We start from the raw sequence: 20,602 nt of genomic DNA on the forward strand, positions 1-20,602 counted from the left end.
CATTCAGGTTTTCTTTAATAATGTTCTATAAGAATGATCTTTGTGCCACCCATAAAGGATGGATCAGCCCAAACGTGAATTTGTTCCACCATCTTTCCTAGCAGGGTCACCTTATCATTAGAAATATGAACGTACTTTTGTAATTGGTCTCCCAGTTTTCAATTGCATCTCCTGCATCCTCCTGAATTACCCTTCACAAGACTTGGAATTGTCCACTCTTCTTATTTGTCTTATTTCTTATTAAGAGACTTAAGGAATTTGTCTTACTCCTTTTCAAGACTCTGCTTTAGGTATCTCATCCTTTTGGAAGCCTTCCCTGAGTCCCTCTCCCCAATCATAGCACCTGATACCTATCCTATCATGGCTTTGTCATAGAGCCTCAAAAGTGTTTTACTGACATCCTCCCCAATTAGCCTGTGGGGCTCTCAAGGATAAGGATGCTGTTCTCCATTTGTGCCCTCAAGGCTCACTGCCTAGGCTGGTTCTCACAAGTGTTTGTGAATATAGCAACATTAACACAAACAACAAAGAAGATGACATTAGTGGGTGTAGGTGTGAGAAAGCGCTCAGATTTTTTGCTATATGAAATGATATTCTGAGCTTATCTTCCTTTTTAGGGGTACGGAAAGAAGAAGAGCCTAGAAACACATCGCGGGAAACTTGCCAGACTTTCTGCTTGATTAACGCTGTGGGTAAGTTTCCAAAGACTAATAGTGTTTATAATTATGTTTATTTTAATACCCCCTCCTTTTTTTTTTTTTTTTAAAAAAGATAATCTAATTGAGTTCAGATGTAATTGGCATTTTACAAACCAAAAAACTCCCAGCAGGTATCAGACTGCAGAATATGATGTTTCAGGAAAAGGGCCAACTTACTGATCGTGGCTGATTCTGACAGTGCTTGAGAGCTGATGTTCTTTATCATTTCAGGTCACCTGCTTCATTGTTTTAGGAACTTAATCTTTTGAACATTTTAATCTCATATATACAGACACAAATGGCTTACACAAAGAAATTCTCAGAGGTTTGCCTGATTCTCAGATTTGGAGTTCTGAGCCAGGTAGAGACTGCTAGACAGAAGCTTTAAATGTCTCCTTTTGTTCCCATCCCTGCAACTCTGGATGTCTAAGAGATAAACGAATGAAGAATCACTTTACTAAAAAGGCAGGCCTCATATCCTAAGACCTGCCAGCATTTAACCCAACTATCTCCTAACGGGCATAAAAATTCTCTTCAGAGTTATTTTGTCAAAGCCCATATTTTGGGTATGTCTCTCTGCAAGTGGGTTGTGACATTATTCATTTGGGGAGAGTTTTGATCTGATTTACTGTATCTGGAAAATAGTAGGTGCTCAAGAAATATGTGTTGAAAGATTATGATGACCTATATATAAAAAAACAGAATCAAACAAAATAGTTCTTTTGAGGAACCTATATATTACCCAATCATTTATTTTATTGTAAAGTGGAAGATTTAATATTTGGCTAATATGTATTCAGTAGTTGCCCCTATTTTGTGAACTTATAGCATGTATTGTCCCCTAGGTTTCATGTCTATGAATTTTCACTTAATCTGAGTTCTTAGTTTCTATTTTTATTTTAGTCCTCAACTTTACGTTGTAATCTGGTACCTGTAAATCTCATTTGAAACTTGGGTTAGCAGCAGAAGCGCTGGCACATGCTGAGAGTCCTTAACTAAAGGCTTAGAGGCCCATGACTAAAATGAGATGATTTGGTTCACTTCAGATCTAATCAAAAGAGAAACTTACCATACCTAATTGAACATGCCAGCCTCCAAGTATAACAAATTCCCATCTTTTTTTTTTTTTTTTAAAAAGAGCTTCATGAGTTGGGTGGGATCATATTAATTTATAATAACAGTATTCAAGTTTGACTGATGAAGACAACTTAAATCTTCATCTCTAGAGATGTCAGTAACACACAAAAAGAAGCATCCACAATTTGCCTTCTGCTGCCATTTAACACCTTCTACATATGCAATGTGGCAAAATCTGCCTTTCTTTGCCAAGTCCAATCTTTCTGCTTTTACTGCTGACAGTTTAGATCATGAAAATAAGATGCAATGAAGTTTGAAAAGCTGGATGTATTCTAAGTAGAAGAATTCCTTGGTCCTGGTTTTCAGGAAGACTGTGGCTTTACCCACATAGCTGGTTTGGTCTTTCTAACAGACCTGATGCTGGTTGCTAGCTGGTTAGTCTGGTTATGCACACAGACTAGCCTGCTGTCTTCCTAAGATCCAGCCCCAGGGAGATGTTTATAAGAATACATCTCTGAAGCAGTAATGTGGCTAGCACTGGTTCAATACAGTTTTTTTTTTTTTTTTTTTTTTTTTTGATAAGGCCCAGCCTTACAGAGACATCAAGTGCCCAGAAAAATCCTCTGGTTATGAAAGTTTGAACTGCATGAGTTGAGCCTTGGGATGAATGAAAGATAGCACGATATTGGAAATGGTGTCTGTGCACAGTAGGGGCTCCCTGCTTTGGTAATTGCAAGGTAGAAAGTCAACTTGCAGTGTGCTCCTCAGACTTTTTATAGGGATAGCAATGATCTTGAGGTATGAAAGGCATGCACTGCAGTGGAAATTGGATATTCTGTGTAGGAAATCGGCCTTGTCATTTAATTTAGAGAGGTCAAATACTTCTACCATAACTGCACCCTGTATTTAACCCAACTTTGGCAAAAACTCAGGTTTCTAAAACAAGTAAATTAGAAGGTAGTTGTATTACAAAGGCTTATGTGCTTTGTAATGAAGTCAATTTGAGTCTCTCTTCAAAGGACTTATTTAAATTTGCTGTTTGAGGCCCCGCGTGGTGGCTCACGCCTGTAGTCCTAGCACATTGGGAGGCTGAGGCAGGCAGATCACTTGAGGTCAGGGATTCAAGACCAGCCTGGTCAACACGGTGAAACCCCGTCTCTACTAAAAATACAAAAGTTAGCCGATCATGGTGGTGCCTGCCTGTAATCCCAGCTACCTGGGAGGCTGAGGCAGGAGAATTGCTGCAACATGGGAGGCGCAGGCGGCAGTAAGCCGAGATCGCATTACTGCACTCCAGCCTGGGCAACAGAGTGAGACTCTGTCTTAAAAAAAAAAAAAAAATTGCTGTCTGAGGCTCTCTCATTCATTATTAGTGTGAGCATAAACTGGTGCAATTCTTTTGGAGGGCAATTTGACAAATATCTTTCAAATTTTGAAATGTATATACTCTTTGATCTGGCATTTCTATCTTCAGAAATTTATTTTATATGTATATGTCTTCTACTCAGTAGAATTTGCTCAACGGCCAAAGAGGATACTCATGTAGCATTGTTGTAAAAACTAAATAAATCAACAGGAAATGAAAATATCCTAAATGTTCATCAACAGCGTACTGATTGAACCAACCATGGAACAGCCATGCAGTGAAATACTAAGTAGTTGTTAAAATGAATGAAGAAAGTCTAAATGTGCTGATGTGGAAAGATCTCCAAGATACAATTAATATCAAAAGCCAGGTTAGAAAAGAAACTGATAAAAATGGTCATCTCTAGGGAATGAATGGAATCTAGGGTAGGAAGGAGACTCACTCTTATTGTCTTTCTTTATGTAGTGTTTGTTTTTTTACTTATGTGTGCATGTAATGGTTTATAACAAAAAATAGTTAAAATTAATCCATGATTTAAGATTTCTACTGTGGTAAACGTTTGGACTTGTAACTAAAAGAGAATATTTTTCATCATTTTAAAGGTCTATTTCACTTATGTAATAAGTGTCACTTATCACTTACGTAATAGCACATTAGGAACTATCTAATGTACTATTTGCTATATTTAACCATATTAATAAAGACTTTGGATATGAACTAGATCAAATAATATACAAGCCTTTTATTTCAGATGCTGTGACCCAGGAACCTACCTACCATAGTCTTGGTGGCAGCTTACTCAAAATGCAAGATCAAGTTTTCATAGGGTTTAAGTACACTGAGGATCAATGTCTATCATTACACTTGATAGAGACAGAATCTTGAGCATGGCAAAAGGAGGGGCATCAAAGTATCCAGTATCTGAACACTCTTTGGGTGGCTTCTCTAGACAAAGGGACTCACTCTCTTCCAAGGCAGGCCATTCCATCTTTGGTTACGCCTATAGGAGAGGTCTTCCTATGCTGGGCTGAACTCTCTTTCTCCAAATTGAGGAAGGCTGATGTGCTTTCCCAATCAGCTAGACTTAAGAGGGTCCCCAAAGCTCCCTTCTCTTGGAAAGACAGACCCTACTTTACCATGGCAAACTGCCCATGGGACCGATTTCAAGAAAGAGGCTGTAGTAACAACTTCTAAAACATTTTCAAGTTGTTTCCTAACTACATGCTGCATCCTTGTTCACTTTAGCAGAGCTTCCAGGTCATTTATCAACATCCAGACCCTCATATCCAGACAGCCCTGACTGTCCCCGACCTGACTCAATCTCCCACTCTTGCCACCAGTAAATCTCCTAGATCCTTCACCGTTTTTTTCTGAAAATTCTCTTTGTCTTCTTGCTCCTACTGAAACTTGACTATTTCCTGAAGGCCCCTTTTCTCCTGTAGCCCCTGAAAAGTGGCAGCTGCCTGCTCCTCCAAACACCCTGCTCTCCCTCCTGCCCTTTCTTATTACTTCTAGCCCACTTTTCCTCCCTCCTTAGGAGCACAAACCAATAACCCCTTCTACCCAAGCTGACTTCCTGGTTTCCCTCCATTCATTCCTGAAGATTGTAGAACCTAGCTCATTATTTTCCTCTCTGTCCTTACTTCTGTCCCCCAACAACCCCATCTGTGATGACTTTTTTTAGGTGAGCCCTGCAACACCTGGCTCCTTACCTTAGTGCCTTCACCTACTCACTCCCAGCTCCCTTCGTCCTCATTCACTCACTCCTGTGGCAAGCCTACACCTCATCACTAGCAATGACTGCACCACTTCCAAAATCCCGATTTGATATTAAGTTTTTGGCAAGTCAAAAAACCCCCGGTTTGAAGCATCCCACTTTCTGTCCATCACTCTTTTTTCTCGTTCTACTACAATGGGTCTTTGATCTTGCTGGTCAATTCATTGATGCTCTCACCTTTTCACTACCCTCTTTTAACATGATCTTCACTCAGCTCCAGAGACACCATTCTATCCTGGTTTTCTTCCCACCTCAGTGTCCTTTGCTGGGCCTCCCCTTTCTTCCCAGACTCTAGACTTTGGAGTTCCCAGGGCTCAATTCTTGGCCTACTCTTATCAATTAGCTAGGTATTATAGTCCAGTTCTGTAGCTTTAAATAACACGTACATTTTATGACTCCCAAATTTACATCTACAGCTCTGCCTGACCTCTATCTCATGCTCCATACTCCTACACCCACCACTTTCTCAACATCTCCATTTGGATGTCTCATAGACAACTTAAATTTAACATGAGCACTCAAGCTCCCTCCTATAGCTTGCTCTATTCTCAGTCTTCTCCACCAACACACAGTTACATGAAAGTGAGATTTCCCTGTTGAGGAGAGGCTGCAAGTTGCCTATCCAATATCTATTCCATTTTCATTTCCTAATGACATAATGCCTAAATTATTGGAGACAGCAATTCACCCAGTTTAACAAACTACATTTCCAAATTGCCTTGAAACTAGGTAGTCATATGACTGAGTTTTGAGCAAATTTTACTGAGAGGGTCTTCACGGAAAGTGCCTTAAAAAGAAGACAAAATACCTAGAGAAAATCACTTTGACCGTTCCTCCTTCCAGGAATATAGATGTGATGGCTGGACCTCCAGAGCCGCTATCTTGGACCATGAGGTGCCCTTGAGGTTACAAATCATACACTAGCATGGTGGAGCAAAAGGATGGAAGGAGCCTGGGTCTTGAATCATTGTGAAGCTGCTAGAGCTGCCATGTATTGTCTGCTACTGGAATTCTTACACTTGAGAGAAAAATAAACTTTCATCTTATTTCAGTCACTGTTAATTTGGATTTTCTGCTACATATAGCTAAAGCTACTTTGCCTGATATATCAGTGTGTATGACACAGTCTCATCCATTCATGCAAGGATTAAAATGTCCTATGAAGGTCACAGATAACAAGAAGGACTTATTTTAAAATAACATTATTTAGTGGATATATCCTGGGCAATGAAAAACATTGCTGAATGGTATTCCAAAACTTAATTTTTCTTTGAAAAGAATTAGACTATTTCACTGCAACTAAGAACATCAAATGATTGGCTGGACGATGTGACCTTAAGACACTTTTGTTTCTTTGAAATAATGGGGGTTTTCAAAACAGCCACATGCCTAATTTAGGACCCCATGATTCACATAAGACATTATTAGTTTTTCAGCTTGGTAAAGGGGCAGCTGGTTGCCATGAAACAGTAGGCTTAATTTAATTACGGAAAAGGTTGTTATAATTTTTTCCCTTGATATCACAACTTTTCTACCGTTTTCTCCCTTATACAAATGAACAAGGATTGACTTTTTAAATAGTGGTGAAATTATTTTTCTGGAAATGTCTTTGGTTAAATGGCAGACAGTTTAGGACAATACAGTGGACACAACTTTCCCCACATATTGCTTCATTGCAAGATATTAGTTGGGATAGCTGTCTACCTACGTACCTACCTACCCACCCACCTACCTACCTACATGTCTCTGTGAAACATTTACCTTTGTAGAGCAAAACTTACTAATTCTATATACTGTCATTGGTGGAAAGGTCTTTTCTCCTTTTAATCCATCTGACCCATCACACAAACTTGCCTAATTTTGAACTAGCATTCTATATTATTATTCAGAGTAATTTTAGGAAAAAAGCCAAGTTCAATTTATTGAGAATTTTCCAGAATGAGAATGGTATGAAATTTGGGTATCTGCAGATGAGAAACAAGCTATGCATTATTAACTTTAAAAGTTGGAGATTGCCCTTCCAAAAATATGCAGTATCACTGTATGAGAAGATAAGGTGACTGCTGCCTGTGTAGGGAGAGCTGAAGTTACCAAAAGACATTTTTTGTCCCCAGAAACATCTTGTTACAGAGGCAAAGTCCCTGGGAGGAGTAAAGCTCACTAATTTATCATTCCTAGCAAAATGTCTCTCATTCAGAGGTGCTCAGTTATTACTATGTGAATGTATTAGTACAGGTGGCAGGTAAGACAGGTTGTCATCTTGGGACACATGAACATGGCAGTGGAGACATCGCCTGCCAGGCGCAGTGCTGTGGGCTTTATGAATTCTGCCTGCCCGCATTTCCCAAGGCTAAGAAAGATGCCTTCCACTGGGCTCTTCCAGCACATAGGGTCTCCTCATCTCATGCCTGTGTCTCCCACAAGGTCATGAGTTCTTTAGGAGAACTGTTTTTAATCTCCTCCGCTCTGCCCCCAATCCAGCACTGGTACATACTGGGTATTGATGAAAGAATACATAAATAAGTGGATAAAATTCCGATTGGCTTGGGGTGGGCAAGGAGGTTGGGTGTGGCCCTGGGAGCTGCTCCAGTGAGGTTCTAGAGTGCCTTAGTGCTGAGGGAGAGAGGGGAGGGGAAAGGGCTCGGAGGACAAGGAGAAAGTTTTCAAACATCATGATTTTGTCTTGCGTGTGAGAGTAAACGTATTATAATACCTTTTCAGGTTTAAAATAACCTTTTCAAGGCAAAGTGCTCATGTAGGGAGAAATGTTTTCTTCAACAGCTCATTGTTGTCCCATCATGATGCCCCCATTCTTAGTCTATGGTCTCCATCAAGGCTTTCTTCCCACTCCCTACGCTGTAGCCAATTCCATCTGTCCCTGTTCCACTCCCCATCTTGTACAAGCTACAGTGAAGCCCAAAGGGCGGGGCTTTGGCGGGACACAGTGCTGAGATCAGGGTCTGCATCACCACTTACCACCTCTGAGTCCCAGAACAAATTAGTTTGCTTCTCTGAGTCTTAGTTTCCTCATCTAATAAAATAACTCTTTGAGCCTTGTTTTTCTCCTCTTCAATAAAATCTACCTTTTGTGATCATTATGAGGAAAGATGATATAGAATATATATAAGCCCACAGCACTGCCCCCAGCAAGTGGGAGGCACCCAGTGAACGTTGGTGTGCGCCCATCCCTTCACCCCTTTTTCTTAGCCTAGTAGGTCATCCTCCTTTCCTGATTTACCTCATATTTACTAATTCTTTAGGGCCCAGTTCAAAGATCACCTTCTCCACAAAATCTCCTCCCACACCTCGCCCGCCCAACTTCCATGGAAAGGAAACTTTCCTCCCCTGTCGTCTGTCATCTTCTGAACACCTATGGTACTTACCACTTTCTTCCTGGTGTCTCAGTGATTGCATGTGTTATTTTTTAATCCAAAGTCTTTATTAATACAGTTAAATATAGCAAATAGTACATTAGATAGTTCCTAATGTGCTATTACATAAGCGAAATAGACCTTTAAAATGATGAAAAATATTCCCTTTTAGTTACAAATCCAAACATTTACCACAGTAGAAATCTTAAATCATGGATTAATTTTAACTATGTTTAAAATCGCCTACCCTTTACTCTTGTTTCCCCAAAGCACCTAGCAGAATAATTTGTACACAATAGGTGCTTAAAAATAATAAGCTGAATATATGTAGCAAAATTCTCTGTATTTAGAAATCATCTTTCTTTTTTGGATACAGGGTGGCATATATAACGCATCTTTCCATTTGGTCCACTTAGGGAAAACAACAACAATAAAAAAAATGACCCAGGCTTCGCTGTAAGTCACTGACCTCACACAACATCCAGAGAATTCCCTGGAAACAGTTATAGATAAGGACTTGTCACATGGGCAATCACAACAAAGCCCTGCTCAAAAGCTAGTCACAATTCTAAAATTGTGCAAATGCTTAAATGGAGGGGGTATTTCTCAAAGGCTAGATAGGCCACAGTTACTGCCCCAAACATCTTTGTCTTTATTCTACTTCCTTAAATTGTACAACATGAAAGTGACATAAATCACATATGTTATTCTTATTTTCCAGTGGGAGGGGAGAGGCCCTTGAGAGTTTGAAGAGGCCATGCCTGGCTTCTACCAGATCTGAGGTTACTGAGCTGGCTTTGAGACTTTTACATAGAGTACCAGAATTAGGTTTAAGCCAGACTTGGCTTGTCATTGAGGTAGCTGTCAAAGGACGTGACTTTAGGTGGCTAGATGGAGAGCTGCTATTCCAAAATATTCTTTTTCTAGTACTTGAAAGGGATTGCTATATGTTTAGAAGATTTAAAAATCTTTCAGAGGTTCCTGTTCTAGGTGAAGGATTAACTTTAACCAGCATTTCCACAAAGGTTCCACAAGAAGCTCCATATCAGAAAGTCTGGGAAACACTGTCTACTCCATCCCTCTTTACAATTTATTATATGCTGCAGTACACAGCAGCATATTGAAAACTCTTGAGAAGTCACATGATAAAGAGACCTATTTAACTTAACTCAGAAGCTCTCCCACTTATTTATGGAATCAATCTCGCCTGTTTGATTTTTCTTTTTTTTTTTTCCTTGTTGTTGCAAAATTCCTAGTGACATCATATGAAACCAGAATTTCATATAACACACCTTTAAAATGCTGCCTTTGCAGTTATTACCTATCACTGTAATGGGGATAAATTTTCAACTAAGAATGGGACACAAAGGGATATGTGTGAGGGGATGGGAAAATCAAGAGAAGGATAAAGTATGTTAAGGGTGACCCAGAGAGGGCCCCCAAACACAATTTGACAGTTTTGCTCAGAACCAGTCATGGTTCTCATTTCAGACAGGATTTTGACTGGGGTTTCCTGCTTCCAAAGCTCAGTTGTTATCAAGTGATAGAATCAGATTGGAAGTAGAATTTTGCATCTTCATCTTATCTTGAATTGTCTGGCATAGGGAGGAAAGAAAGGGAACACTTGGACAACATTTGCTCAGATGGATGTGAGAATAGGAAGGAAAGGAGAAGGGGATGGCAGGGAAACAGAAGGTACATAGGAGGTAGGACATTCATGATAGAAGGTAATGGACAGGATGGAGGAAAGAGAGAAAGTAAAAGGCTTGACAGGTCAGGCAGATGCTAACAAACTCCCCTTCCTAAGCCAAGAATAAAATAACAGCTGGGACAGGAGACTTCCTTAAAGGTATAAATAGCTCCTTCTATCCCCTTGGTAGCAGGTACTTATTCCTACACATAGGGTTCTGCCATTGGACCTCTTGCTGCCCATGGGTCTGCATTTCCCCAAGCTGTTGGTGGGGCCCAGTCTGAGATCCTAGTAGTGGCCTGCTGCTTTAGAAAATATCACAGTGGTTAATTTAAAGCACAGGGCTAGCAATAGAGAAGGGCCTATGTGTTGTGCAAAAGTCAGAGTGGAGAGGGGCTGGGAAGGGGCTTCCTCTTACCCGGGGTTGTCAGATGTTTCACTTCTTGCATGCAAAGCAACTAGGAGATCTCTGGCAAGCTAGGGCAGCTTAGAAATATTAGAAGCTGAAACCAAGATATGCAACACATTTGGGAGTATCTCTTTCATGCTGAAGAATAAAATGAGCTGATTCTTCTACGAGGGCACCTTTCAATTTCTTGTCAGTATCCATGTAAAAGTCATGTAAAAACCTTAAATGTTTTTCATAACTTACAAATATTGTATATTATTAAAAAGTCACAGCATGTATGGGATGAAATAGGGGTTAAGGCAATAGGACAGCTCCCTTTACAAGAATTCAAAATCTTCACATTGCTGTTCCATGGCGAACCTATATCAGAAATGAGATTCTTCCTGGGACAAGGCTATGTTCTGGGATAGTGCCTGGAATTCATTAATAAATACACTTTAAATAAATCTCTACTCAGAGAAAATGGTTGAAATGATATGCCTGTCCTCATGGAGTGGGAACCCTCATGTAGACAATGCCACTGGCTGGAATGGTGGACCCAGCCTCTCAGAGTAGTGCTCTTATCTGATACAATAGGGACTGCAGGGACCTAGGGCATGAGCCTACAGTCCTCTGCATCAGAATCAGGTGTCTAGCTGGTTCTGGGTATAGAAGTTACTTCAGATCTTTCATTCCTTTGCATAAATCAGAAAATCACCAGAACATACATCCCCCTCTGAAATAAAGGACATATTAGAAAATTATTGGATGAATGTTTCTATATGTTTTGTGAGCATGTGGGGGAAAGGTACTGGCACAGTGGGTATTTGTGTTTACATTACTGACACCATTTCTCTGAGTGTGTTATATAATTATGATGGTTTGAATTGCTTGAATGGAACAACATGATTACCCATGGTATTGCACGTCTCCAATTCCAAATAAACACAATGGCAAAAACTAGACAAAAATGCAGAAAGAATAGTAAGTCGCACAATGTCACTGAAGTCATGCAAAGAGGAAAAAAAAAAAGAATAAAAAATGGGCAAGCAACAGACACCATAAATGAAAAAAAGCCAATGCATACAATTCTAAAATCATTCTTACCTTCTTCAGTCATTGTGTCATAATATTTTAGTTTTCCATATGATCCAAGTTCTACAACATCACAGTAAAAGACACAAAGATAAGGAACGAGCTATAATGCAAGAACTTTGTTTTTACACATTTTTAATTAATCAGATTCAGAGTTATACTGTCAAATTTTGCAATCGTAACTATATGGAGATGTGCAAACATGGGCCATGTGGCAGACAGCTTTCACGGCCCATTTTCAGAAATCACTTTAAATATATTATGCTACTGGGGGTAGAGTGTGCCCTGCATTACAGAATAGGGCACAGTTATCTTAACATCCAATGAAACAGAGTACTTGGCAAAGATAACTTCACCCCAGGTCTATGGTAACCCTATAATTTTCATACAGGTGACACTCCAAGAGAAAGAGACTGAACAAGGACAACGTCCAGGCTCAAGGAAGTTTGCAGGCACTGTGATTCCTTGCCACAGAACAGCAGTTCAAGAAGTTCATTTCACAGCTTTTCTCCAACAGAACCATTTCCTAGAGAAAAAGGAAGGCTACCTAGGAAAATCTAACATGAAAAACCACGTTCTAAACTTCCCTTTCTCTTCTTAGATTTTAGACAGACAACACAGAGTGCTCTGGGAGGAAAAAGGAGGCATGTTCCCAGGGAAGACCACCAGCTCAGATAGGTGACAGGGCAGCCACAGCTCCAGGACTAAGGCATTGGCGGCTGCTGTGTAAACAGCAGGAGGCAGGGCAAGGACCAGCAGCTCATCCTCTGTGTATGGATCATCAGTGGACTCCCCTGTAATGGAAACCCCTGTCAGAATGTGAGCTGTTTTGAGTGAGCTGGTGGGAGTGGCAGCTGCAGTCGAGGGGAGAGAAGGAGTGGGGATACACCATTTCTGTTTTCTTACTTCAGTTTTAAAATAGCAACTTTTATCCTCGTTTGTCTGAAAATTCTAGATTGTTTTAAGCAGTTTTGTGAGCAGGTTAAAAATATAATTTCTGGTCATAACACCACTCTCCCAATAAACTTCAAGACATTAATTAGACTCAAGAGATATTCCTGTGATTCTGCAGAATGCTCCCATGGCCCATTAACTGGGCCAGCTGCTGGGAATCCTCATATGAATCAACTCAAAATTGATGGGTTTTGTGTGCAAGATGAAGGATCTAGCTTAAAATGCAATAATAAATATTCCTGTATTTCATATTTATATGATACATCATTTGCATATTTTTTCATGTGCCTAGATTTCTATCTAAAATTGTTTTAATACACCAGTACAAAATTATATCTTGGGGAGAAAAATCACATGTTTATGTTTCTACGAAGAGCTGCCTATTCTGGTTTTTCTTGGATACATTACAAAAGATGCAGGTGCTTCAAAAAGAAACTGAATTTTGTGTAAATAAAAAGAAATGTTTTTTTCATGACTTCTGGGGATTTCCATCAGTGAAAAAAATATGTGTGTATATATATGTGTGTGTATATATATGTGTGTGTGTATATATATATTTTGGTATTTTAAGAACAGTATTATATATTTGACATTGCACAAGTTTGGAATTCTTAAATGACCTAAATACCTTCATAAATATAAAACATGTTCATAGTGGCTTCACATATATGTGTTTGCATGTGTGAGTAATCTTGGAGTAGATTAACAAATCGTATCAGCCAACTAATTGTTTTGTGACCTCTCTTCCTTCCCTGAGGTAAGCAGTGGAATAAGCAGCTGGCATTCTCTGCCATTTGCTCAGCAAACAGAATGTGGGTGGCTCTGTGGTTGCAAAGTTGGATGTAAACTATATTCTACACAGTGACAATACATCATTGCATCTTTATGGATCTGTTTTTGTGGACGCAAACCTCTGTATGCACACACTTATTTTCACGTATCAATCCCAACTGTCAAACATCTACTTGTGGCAGATGACATTATTCCTCACCTCTTCTCTTGCAGAATCAGGTACAAATAAATACATTCATATTGTTTAATTATCATTTTATTTGTACACAGTTGAATCGGAACTGTTCATATCGGACAAAGCTCACACATTCTCGACAACGTGGCAATGTCTAGATCGCTTCTTAGCTGCTTCCTTGGATGATGAATGAGACTGAAGGACAAGAACTAGGCAGAACATAACAAAAATGAGGCTAATGATGGTGGAAGAGAAGGAAGAAGAGTAGTGAAAAGCTGAATAACAGCAAGTGATGTGGCAACTCAAGGCACAGTGAGGAAGCAGCAGAAGGGAATGGTATCTGCCCAAACAAAGAGAACCATGTTTACAGTTTACTGAGGAAGAGTCAGAAAAGAATGGAGATGGAAACCAGCCTGCTAGAATATGGTCTTTAGCACTAACAGCAACAGGATGGTGAGATGGTGAACTCAGCAGCAGCATCCTAAGGAGGATAGGGCAGCATCTCCAGGAGCCACAGGCCCTCCTACCTGACGCAGGGACTCAGGAGGTGCAGAAAGAGAAATGACATGCGACTAGGACAAACAGCATGCATGCATACACCAGAGCTCATCATGCACCTGGCTGGAGTCCAATAGCCCATGATGCCTCCTGGAAAGTAGCCTTGGCCACTGTCTATTGATAGCCTGTGGCAAGACCTAGTCTTGCTGAGAGGACCCAGGAGGCACTCACCTGCATAGGAACATGGCTTGCAACCAGCACACTCCCCATAATGAATAACCAAGGCACTCTGAACACAACTGGATTAGGATTCAAACTGAGGCTAATCCAAGGTTAGTTTTTTTGGGGATAGGAGGAAAGAAGTAAGGGAGTTCAAGAGCCTATTATTTAACATCATCTAGCACTGTTCGCTGTATCAGTGAAGCAAGAGGCAGCCAGAATTGGAAGAACCATACATCACCTGTGAATGTCATTCTGGGTACCACCTGGTGCCTCTTCTCTATAACATTTCTCTAAGAAGCCATACAGATGGAGAAGACATTCCAGAACCCGGTGGTCGGTGTTTGAGATGAGCCTGTAATCCGATTGTAAATGCTGCCCATCACGAGAATCACACTCGCTTTCATGCCACCATGGTGGAGCCCATGTCACTGAGCTGTGATGATCCCATGACAAATCTCCTCCCTTATGTATATTACTACCTCTCTAGCTCTGTATCACACTAGCCAAAACAGTGACTTTTTTGGTTTTGTTTTAAATTTTACTTTGCGGAGGAATGAAAGTTGCCCATTAGATGTAACAATTCCCAATTATCTCACAGGGACAGATCTCGATTATGGAAAATACGGTGAAAGTTCTGAAAGGTAGGTTACCATCACAGAGGGAGATGCCAATATAATTATGTAGGAATTATCATCCTCAAACAGTGAACAATAATGTGTGGTCATTACTGTGGATCATGCAGATGGTTCATAATGAAATGCCCAAGCGAGTCCCCAGATTCTGCAACTTCTTATAAATTTGCCACCTCATTTTCAGCCTTGCTTCTCTGTGGTGTTGCTTAGCAATATCAGTGGTTACCGATTTCTGTCCTGTGACGAGCTGATTCAGGCCATATTTCACCTTATTTTACATGCTCTGGATGATCAAGCAAGAAAAATAGGACCTAGATGTGCTGTTCTGCTGCTGTCCTTTTGAGGTGTGCTGGGGAGGGGGAGAGTGTAGGATAGAATATACAGGTTTCTGAAAAGGATTTTTAAAGAAAAACAATAAGCAACCTAGACAAGAGAATCAACCCAAAACAATCTGCCTTTTACAAGTATCTTTTTGAGAGGTGAAGCCAGCTGGACTTCCTGGGTCGAGTGGGAACTTGGAGAACTTTTCTGTTTAGCAAGAAGATTGTAAAATGCACCAATCGGCACTCTGTAGCTAGCACTGTAAAACACCAATCAGTGCTCTCTATCTAGCAAGAAGATTGTAAAATGCACCAATCGGCACTCTGTAGCTAGCACTGTAAAACACCAATCAGTGCTCTGTAGCTAGCAAGGGGATTGTAAAATGCACCAACAGCGTTCTGCAAAAACACACCAATCAGCACTCTGTAGCCAGCAAGGGGATTGTAAAATGCACCAATCAGTGCTCTGTAAAAATGCACCAATCAGCACTCTGTAAAATGCACCAATCAATAGGATCCTAAAAGTAGCCAATGGCAGGGAGGATTGAAAAAAGGGCATTCTGATAGGACAGAAACGGAACATGGGAGGGAACAAATAAGGGAATAAAAGCTGACCAACCCAGCCAGCAGCAGCAACCCACTTGGGTCCCCTTCCACGCTGTGGAAGCTTTGTTCTTTAGCTTTTCATAATAAATCTTGCTGCTGTTCACTCTTTGGGCCCGTGCCATCTTTAAGAGCTGTAACACTCACCAGAAAGGTCTGTGACTCCATTCTTGAAGTCAGAGAGACCACGAACCCACTGGAAAGAACCAACTCTGGACACATTTTTACTGTGTAATTAAAAATCTCAGTAACAATCTTAAGATAATTTTAAACACTGACACTTCGTTAGAATATTTTTTTTCTTTTTCACAAAGTCCAGGAGATAAGTGATGATAAAGCATGAGGGGTGTGTGCATAGTTTGGAGACTTACAGACCTTGACTTGACAACTGGGTCTACCACTTGTTAGCCATGGGCAAGTTACCTAATGTCTTTGAGACTTAGTTCTTACCCTTACATAAATGAGAAAAATACTAGTTGTATTCTAGAATAGTGGTGAGAATTACAGGTGCTTAACCTGTAACTGACAGATAATATTCACTAACTATATTGTAGGTATTATTATGACTTTAGTGCATCAGTTGGTTTTCCTTCAAACTGGTCAGGAAACTCCATACATAGTACTCTTCTGATCTTCAAAAATCAGAGTGAACTTCGGTATCAAGAGACCTTATCATTATAATACAGAACAAGGAGATCTTGTAGCACAGTGGAAATTTTGGAGTCAATAGATATGGGATCTAATCCAGACTTTGCTTTTTATTACCAGTGGGACTTTGTAGTAAGATAGCCTTTCAAAACCTTAGTTTCCTCAACTGTAAAATGGGGCTCATCCTAGTACCTCCCTCAATATGTTGTTGTAAGGAGCTTTGTGCTATGCCTGGAACATTGGAAGTGCTCAAGCTCACACATATAGAACCCATCACTCTATGATTGGGCCAAAATCTAGTAAGTGATGAGTTGTTCAGACTAAGACAATATGTCACAAGTGACCACCCAGGATTTGAACCTTGTTTCTAATATCCTTTTCACAAGTTTATATTGGAGAAGAAACAGGTAAAAAGAGAATGACAAAAATAATGACCGATGATGTCATGTGAAAGGAAGTCTGTGAATGTCATTTATATTCTTTTGTATAATCTAACATCAGGTGCATTGAGACCTGATGTCAGTTACATTGGTATTATTTAAAGAATTACAACTCAGAGAAAGAGATAACATAAAGATCATTAGGTTTTGGTTTTTGAAAGGGAAGCTCAAAAGGGACTTCAGCTGTTCAGGAAAGTGGTATTGTCCAGTGGTTAAAAGAGTGGCTCCTGGGGTCCAACAATCCTGGGTGTGAACCCAGCTCCATCAGTTACCCGTGTGGTCTAGGGTAAATCATTTAGCTACTCTAAACTTCAATGTCCTTATTTGTAATATGGTTATAATAAAAGTTCTTATCTTATAGGATTGATGTGGAAGATAAATAAGTTAATCTGTATAAAATGCTTAGCCCAGTGTCTGGCAGGCACATGGTAAATATTCAATAAATATTAGTTGTCACTATTGTCACTATTATTGCCTCCACATGCATCAACGAGCTGAATATTCAACATTTTCTCTGGTCCCTTTTTCAGCTGTAGTTTGAAGGGAAAAATAATATTGTTAAAGATAGTGAAAAAATATGATTTGAATAGCAAGGAACATAGAATATCTGAAACCATCCATGCAACAGCTGGAATTCATTTCTAATTTCAGATAATCTGTTTAAGCTCTTCTAATAGAGTATTTCTAAAACATGTTCTTAATTTTTGGGGGAGCAGGTGGATAGGGGAGTTAGGAAACTAACATTTTCATTAATGACATCTATCATCTTGGGTACATTTTTGCAAGTCTATAAATTGAAAGATTATATTTACAAAATCAAGCAAAAGGTACTTTCTCATCAAATCCTATCAATTCTGGGCTGGGGGTTACAAACACATTTATTACCCAGCCTTAGAAGTGGCAAAATAGTCCATTATCTTCCTCTACTTTTTTTAAAAAAGGATTTATGAGGTGCTATGTACAGATAGGCCCGTTGGTTTCTTTCATAGAAACAGGAGCTTGGTTATATTACATGTGACTAAGGTCCACAGGGCGAGGGGAGAGAGGGGGACACTAAGGTGATGCTGATGCTTCTATAAGCCACACTCATAATCCAACCAGTCACAAAGTTTAATTCCACCCCTAAATGTCCTCAATTCCACCTTTTCTGCTTCATTTCCACTGCCCTGGCCTTAGTCTGAGGCTTTGCCTAGACTACTGCAATGGTCTTATTTGCACTCTTCTTCCCTCATCCTTCTTACCACCTGTCTACCCCCAGTACCTTTCACCTATCTTTCTCATCGTTATCAAGGTAATCATTTTAAACACAAAGTGAAAATACAACACCTCTCAATCCTGCACATACTGTGATTTTGTGTTGGAATTTTACTATGTCTCCTAATTTACTGAGTCTTTCAGAACCCTGCTGAGGTTCCCTCCTCCAAGCAGCATTCCTAAATGCCCCCATCCCTAATGTTAAGTCACTTTCCTCCTGTGTGTCTGTTCCAACTATACACTTTTGTTGTTGTGCTCATCTCATCAAATGTACCTTAACCTCCTTGTTTTCTGCCCTTTAGGGCAAAGAGTCATTGTACTCATTTTGTTAATTTCAGCACCCAGCAGAGTAAATGGGCACTCCGTATGTGTTCAACAAATGCTGCTAAGTTGAATTAAATATCTATTTAAAGTGCTCTGTTAATCTTCCTCACTCTTGTTGCCTTTGGTACTGACACTTATGATTCTTTCCATTTTAGTGTTCTAATTCCACAGCTTCAACTATTCTGGCTTATAGTGTCTCTATGGGGAGGAAGCCCCATAGGTGTGGTCTTGACTCTTGCAACTCCCTTCATTGCTTCAGTAAAGTAGGAGGACTTACATCCTGCAAAAGAGCCATCAGGAGAGTCCTCAGCACACAGAAGACCAAATGGCAGCACTGTCTTTAAAAAATGGAGATGGAAAATACTGGTGCACAGAATAGATGCTGCATGCTGGCTAGAGAACAACTTGGATATCCTCCTGGATCCCATCTTGTGGCCTGGCTGGATTCAGCAGTTTTTGCTAGGCAGAGAGAATCAGTGCTAATTTATATCCAGCTATTGGGTCAGTACAGCCGAGTTTCTACCCTCTGGTGCATGAAAGCATCCAACAATATTAGAAAAATATCCAAGGGGAGGAGAGGAAAACCAGTAAAATGAAAAAAAAAATTAAACTCCAGCCATCCAAGAAGGGAAAAAGGCAAGAGATAAGAGAAATATGAGAGGGCAAGAGAATTTGAGAACACAATGAAATTAAGGGAAAAAGGACTGGAAGACATAAAATTAATGCCACTGATGTGACAGTAATTCAAGGTAAAAATGATCCTTACAATGATATATTCTACATTACAGTATTGTCTGGCATATTATTTTCCTGAATATTTGGTTCTTTACCACAATAGAAACAATCACCCCAAATTATGAATAATTTACAGGAATAAATTTAAAGTAGAATGTTCATAGAATCCTTTAAATTCCATCTGTTGTAAGTATAAATCCATGTACCATTACTCCTATTAAATACTAGACTGTATAAGTGGGATTACATAAGTCAGTTTAAAATCCAGGATGCAAAGAAAGGGTGGAAGATTAAGATACCTTTCCCAAGCAGTTATGCACCTTAGATTAAATAGCAAATGCCTACCAGTAAACCAGAGATTTGGTTACGCAGGAGGAGCTAGGGCATGCCATTATCTTCTGACCCCCAAGTGACTCCCAAAGGATGGCCTAAGAATGTTTCACTAGAATTAAAAAATTAATAGAGTAAATGCTTTTGTAGATTTTTATCAATATATTGGAAAGATAATTTTTTTAGTCTGCTGAACACCTGTGGACCCCAGGTAGAATTTTTTTCAAGTCTGCTCAACAGCTATGAACCCAAATGAAATCTGGCCTATTGGAAGGAAATGAGTTAAGTATCATGCCATACAATTTCCTTCTCATTGTACAAAGGACAGAACTCTGTAAATACAGACGCTATAATTATACAGCTTTGGGATAACTTTTGCTCAAAGAGAAGCTGATGAATAGAAAATCGGTTCCCATGATATCTTATAGATAGGTATACCAGGACCTGAAGATATGGCACATGATAAATAGGCTTCTTTTTGAGGAAAGAAAATATAGGAAAGATAATTCAAGGTCTTATGACTAAACCACTGAAAGCTGTCTAAAATTTTGATGGCTGCAAGAAAAAATGAACAACTGATAGCAACTTATTTGGCAAATGCCTACGGAGAACTAATGATGTGGCAAGCACTGTTCTACATGCCCTACAAATAGCATTCCATTGAATACACTAAACAGCCGGTGACAGATACCAATATCTTTCCTATTTTACAAAGGAGGAAACTGAGTTACAGAGAAGTTAAATAACTTGCCCAAGGGCACACAGCTAGTCAGAGGCAGAACTGGAGTTCAAACCAAGGTGGCTGGCTCCTCACTGTGTCTGCTCAATGACTAACTCTGCTATTCCTCCCAAGAATCTGATGGGAAGAGGTCACCATGCACACCCCAAGCAGGGTACAGGGTTTTTCTAAATGAGCACATTATGTGATGTCACCTTTGGGCTCCTAGAATCAGCTCTTCATGGTCTAATTCTCACTAGCATTGACAAGATGGGGTTTATCTCTCAGCTCAAGAAAATAGTCATAACCTGGCCGGGCGCGGTGGCTCAAGCCTGTAATCCCAGCACTTTGGGAGGCCGAGACGGGCGAATCACAAGGTCAGGAGATTGAGACCACCCTAGCTAACGCGGTGAAACCCCGTCTCTACTAAAAAAATACAAAAAACTAGCCGGGCGAGGTGGCGGGCGCCTGTAGTCCCAGCTACTCGGGAGGCTG

The 20,602-nt window shown here is 40.0% G+C and overlaps 1 protein-coding gene across 1 annotated transcript in view; it reads right to left on the reverse strand.

The window, feature by feature from the left end:
- Positions 1-20,602, reverse strand: part of SLC24A2 (solute carrier family 24 (sodium/potassium/calcium exchanger), member 2) — a 289,987-nt gene that overhangs the window by 69,977 nt on the left and 199,408 nt on the right. The window contains exon 5 of the mRNA XM_011992665.1: positions 11,475-11,525. Coding sequence (XP_011848055.1) covers positions 11,475-11,525 — 51 coding nt within the window. The remainder of the gene's footprint in view (positions 1-11,474; positions 11,526-20,602) is intronic.

Source organism: Mandrillus leucophaeus, unplaced genomic scaffold (genome assembly GCF_000951045.1).
Source record: "Mandrillus leucophaeus isolate KB7577 unplaced genomic scaffold, Mleu.le_1.0 Scaffold415, whole genome shotgun sequence".
Lineage (NCBI taxonomy): Eukaryota > Metazoa > Chordata > Mammalia > Primates > Cercopithecidae > Mandrillus > Mandrillus leucophaeus.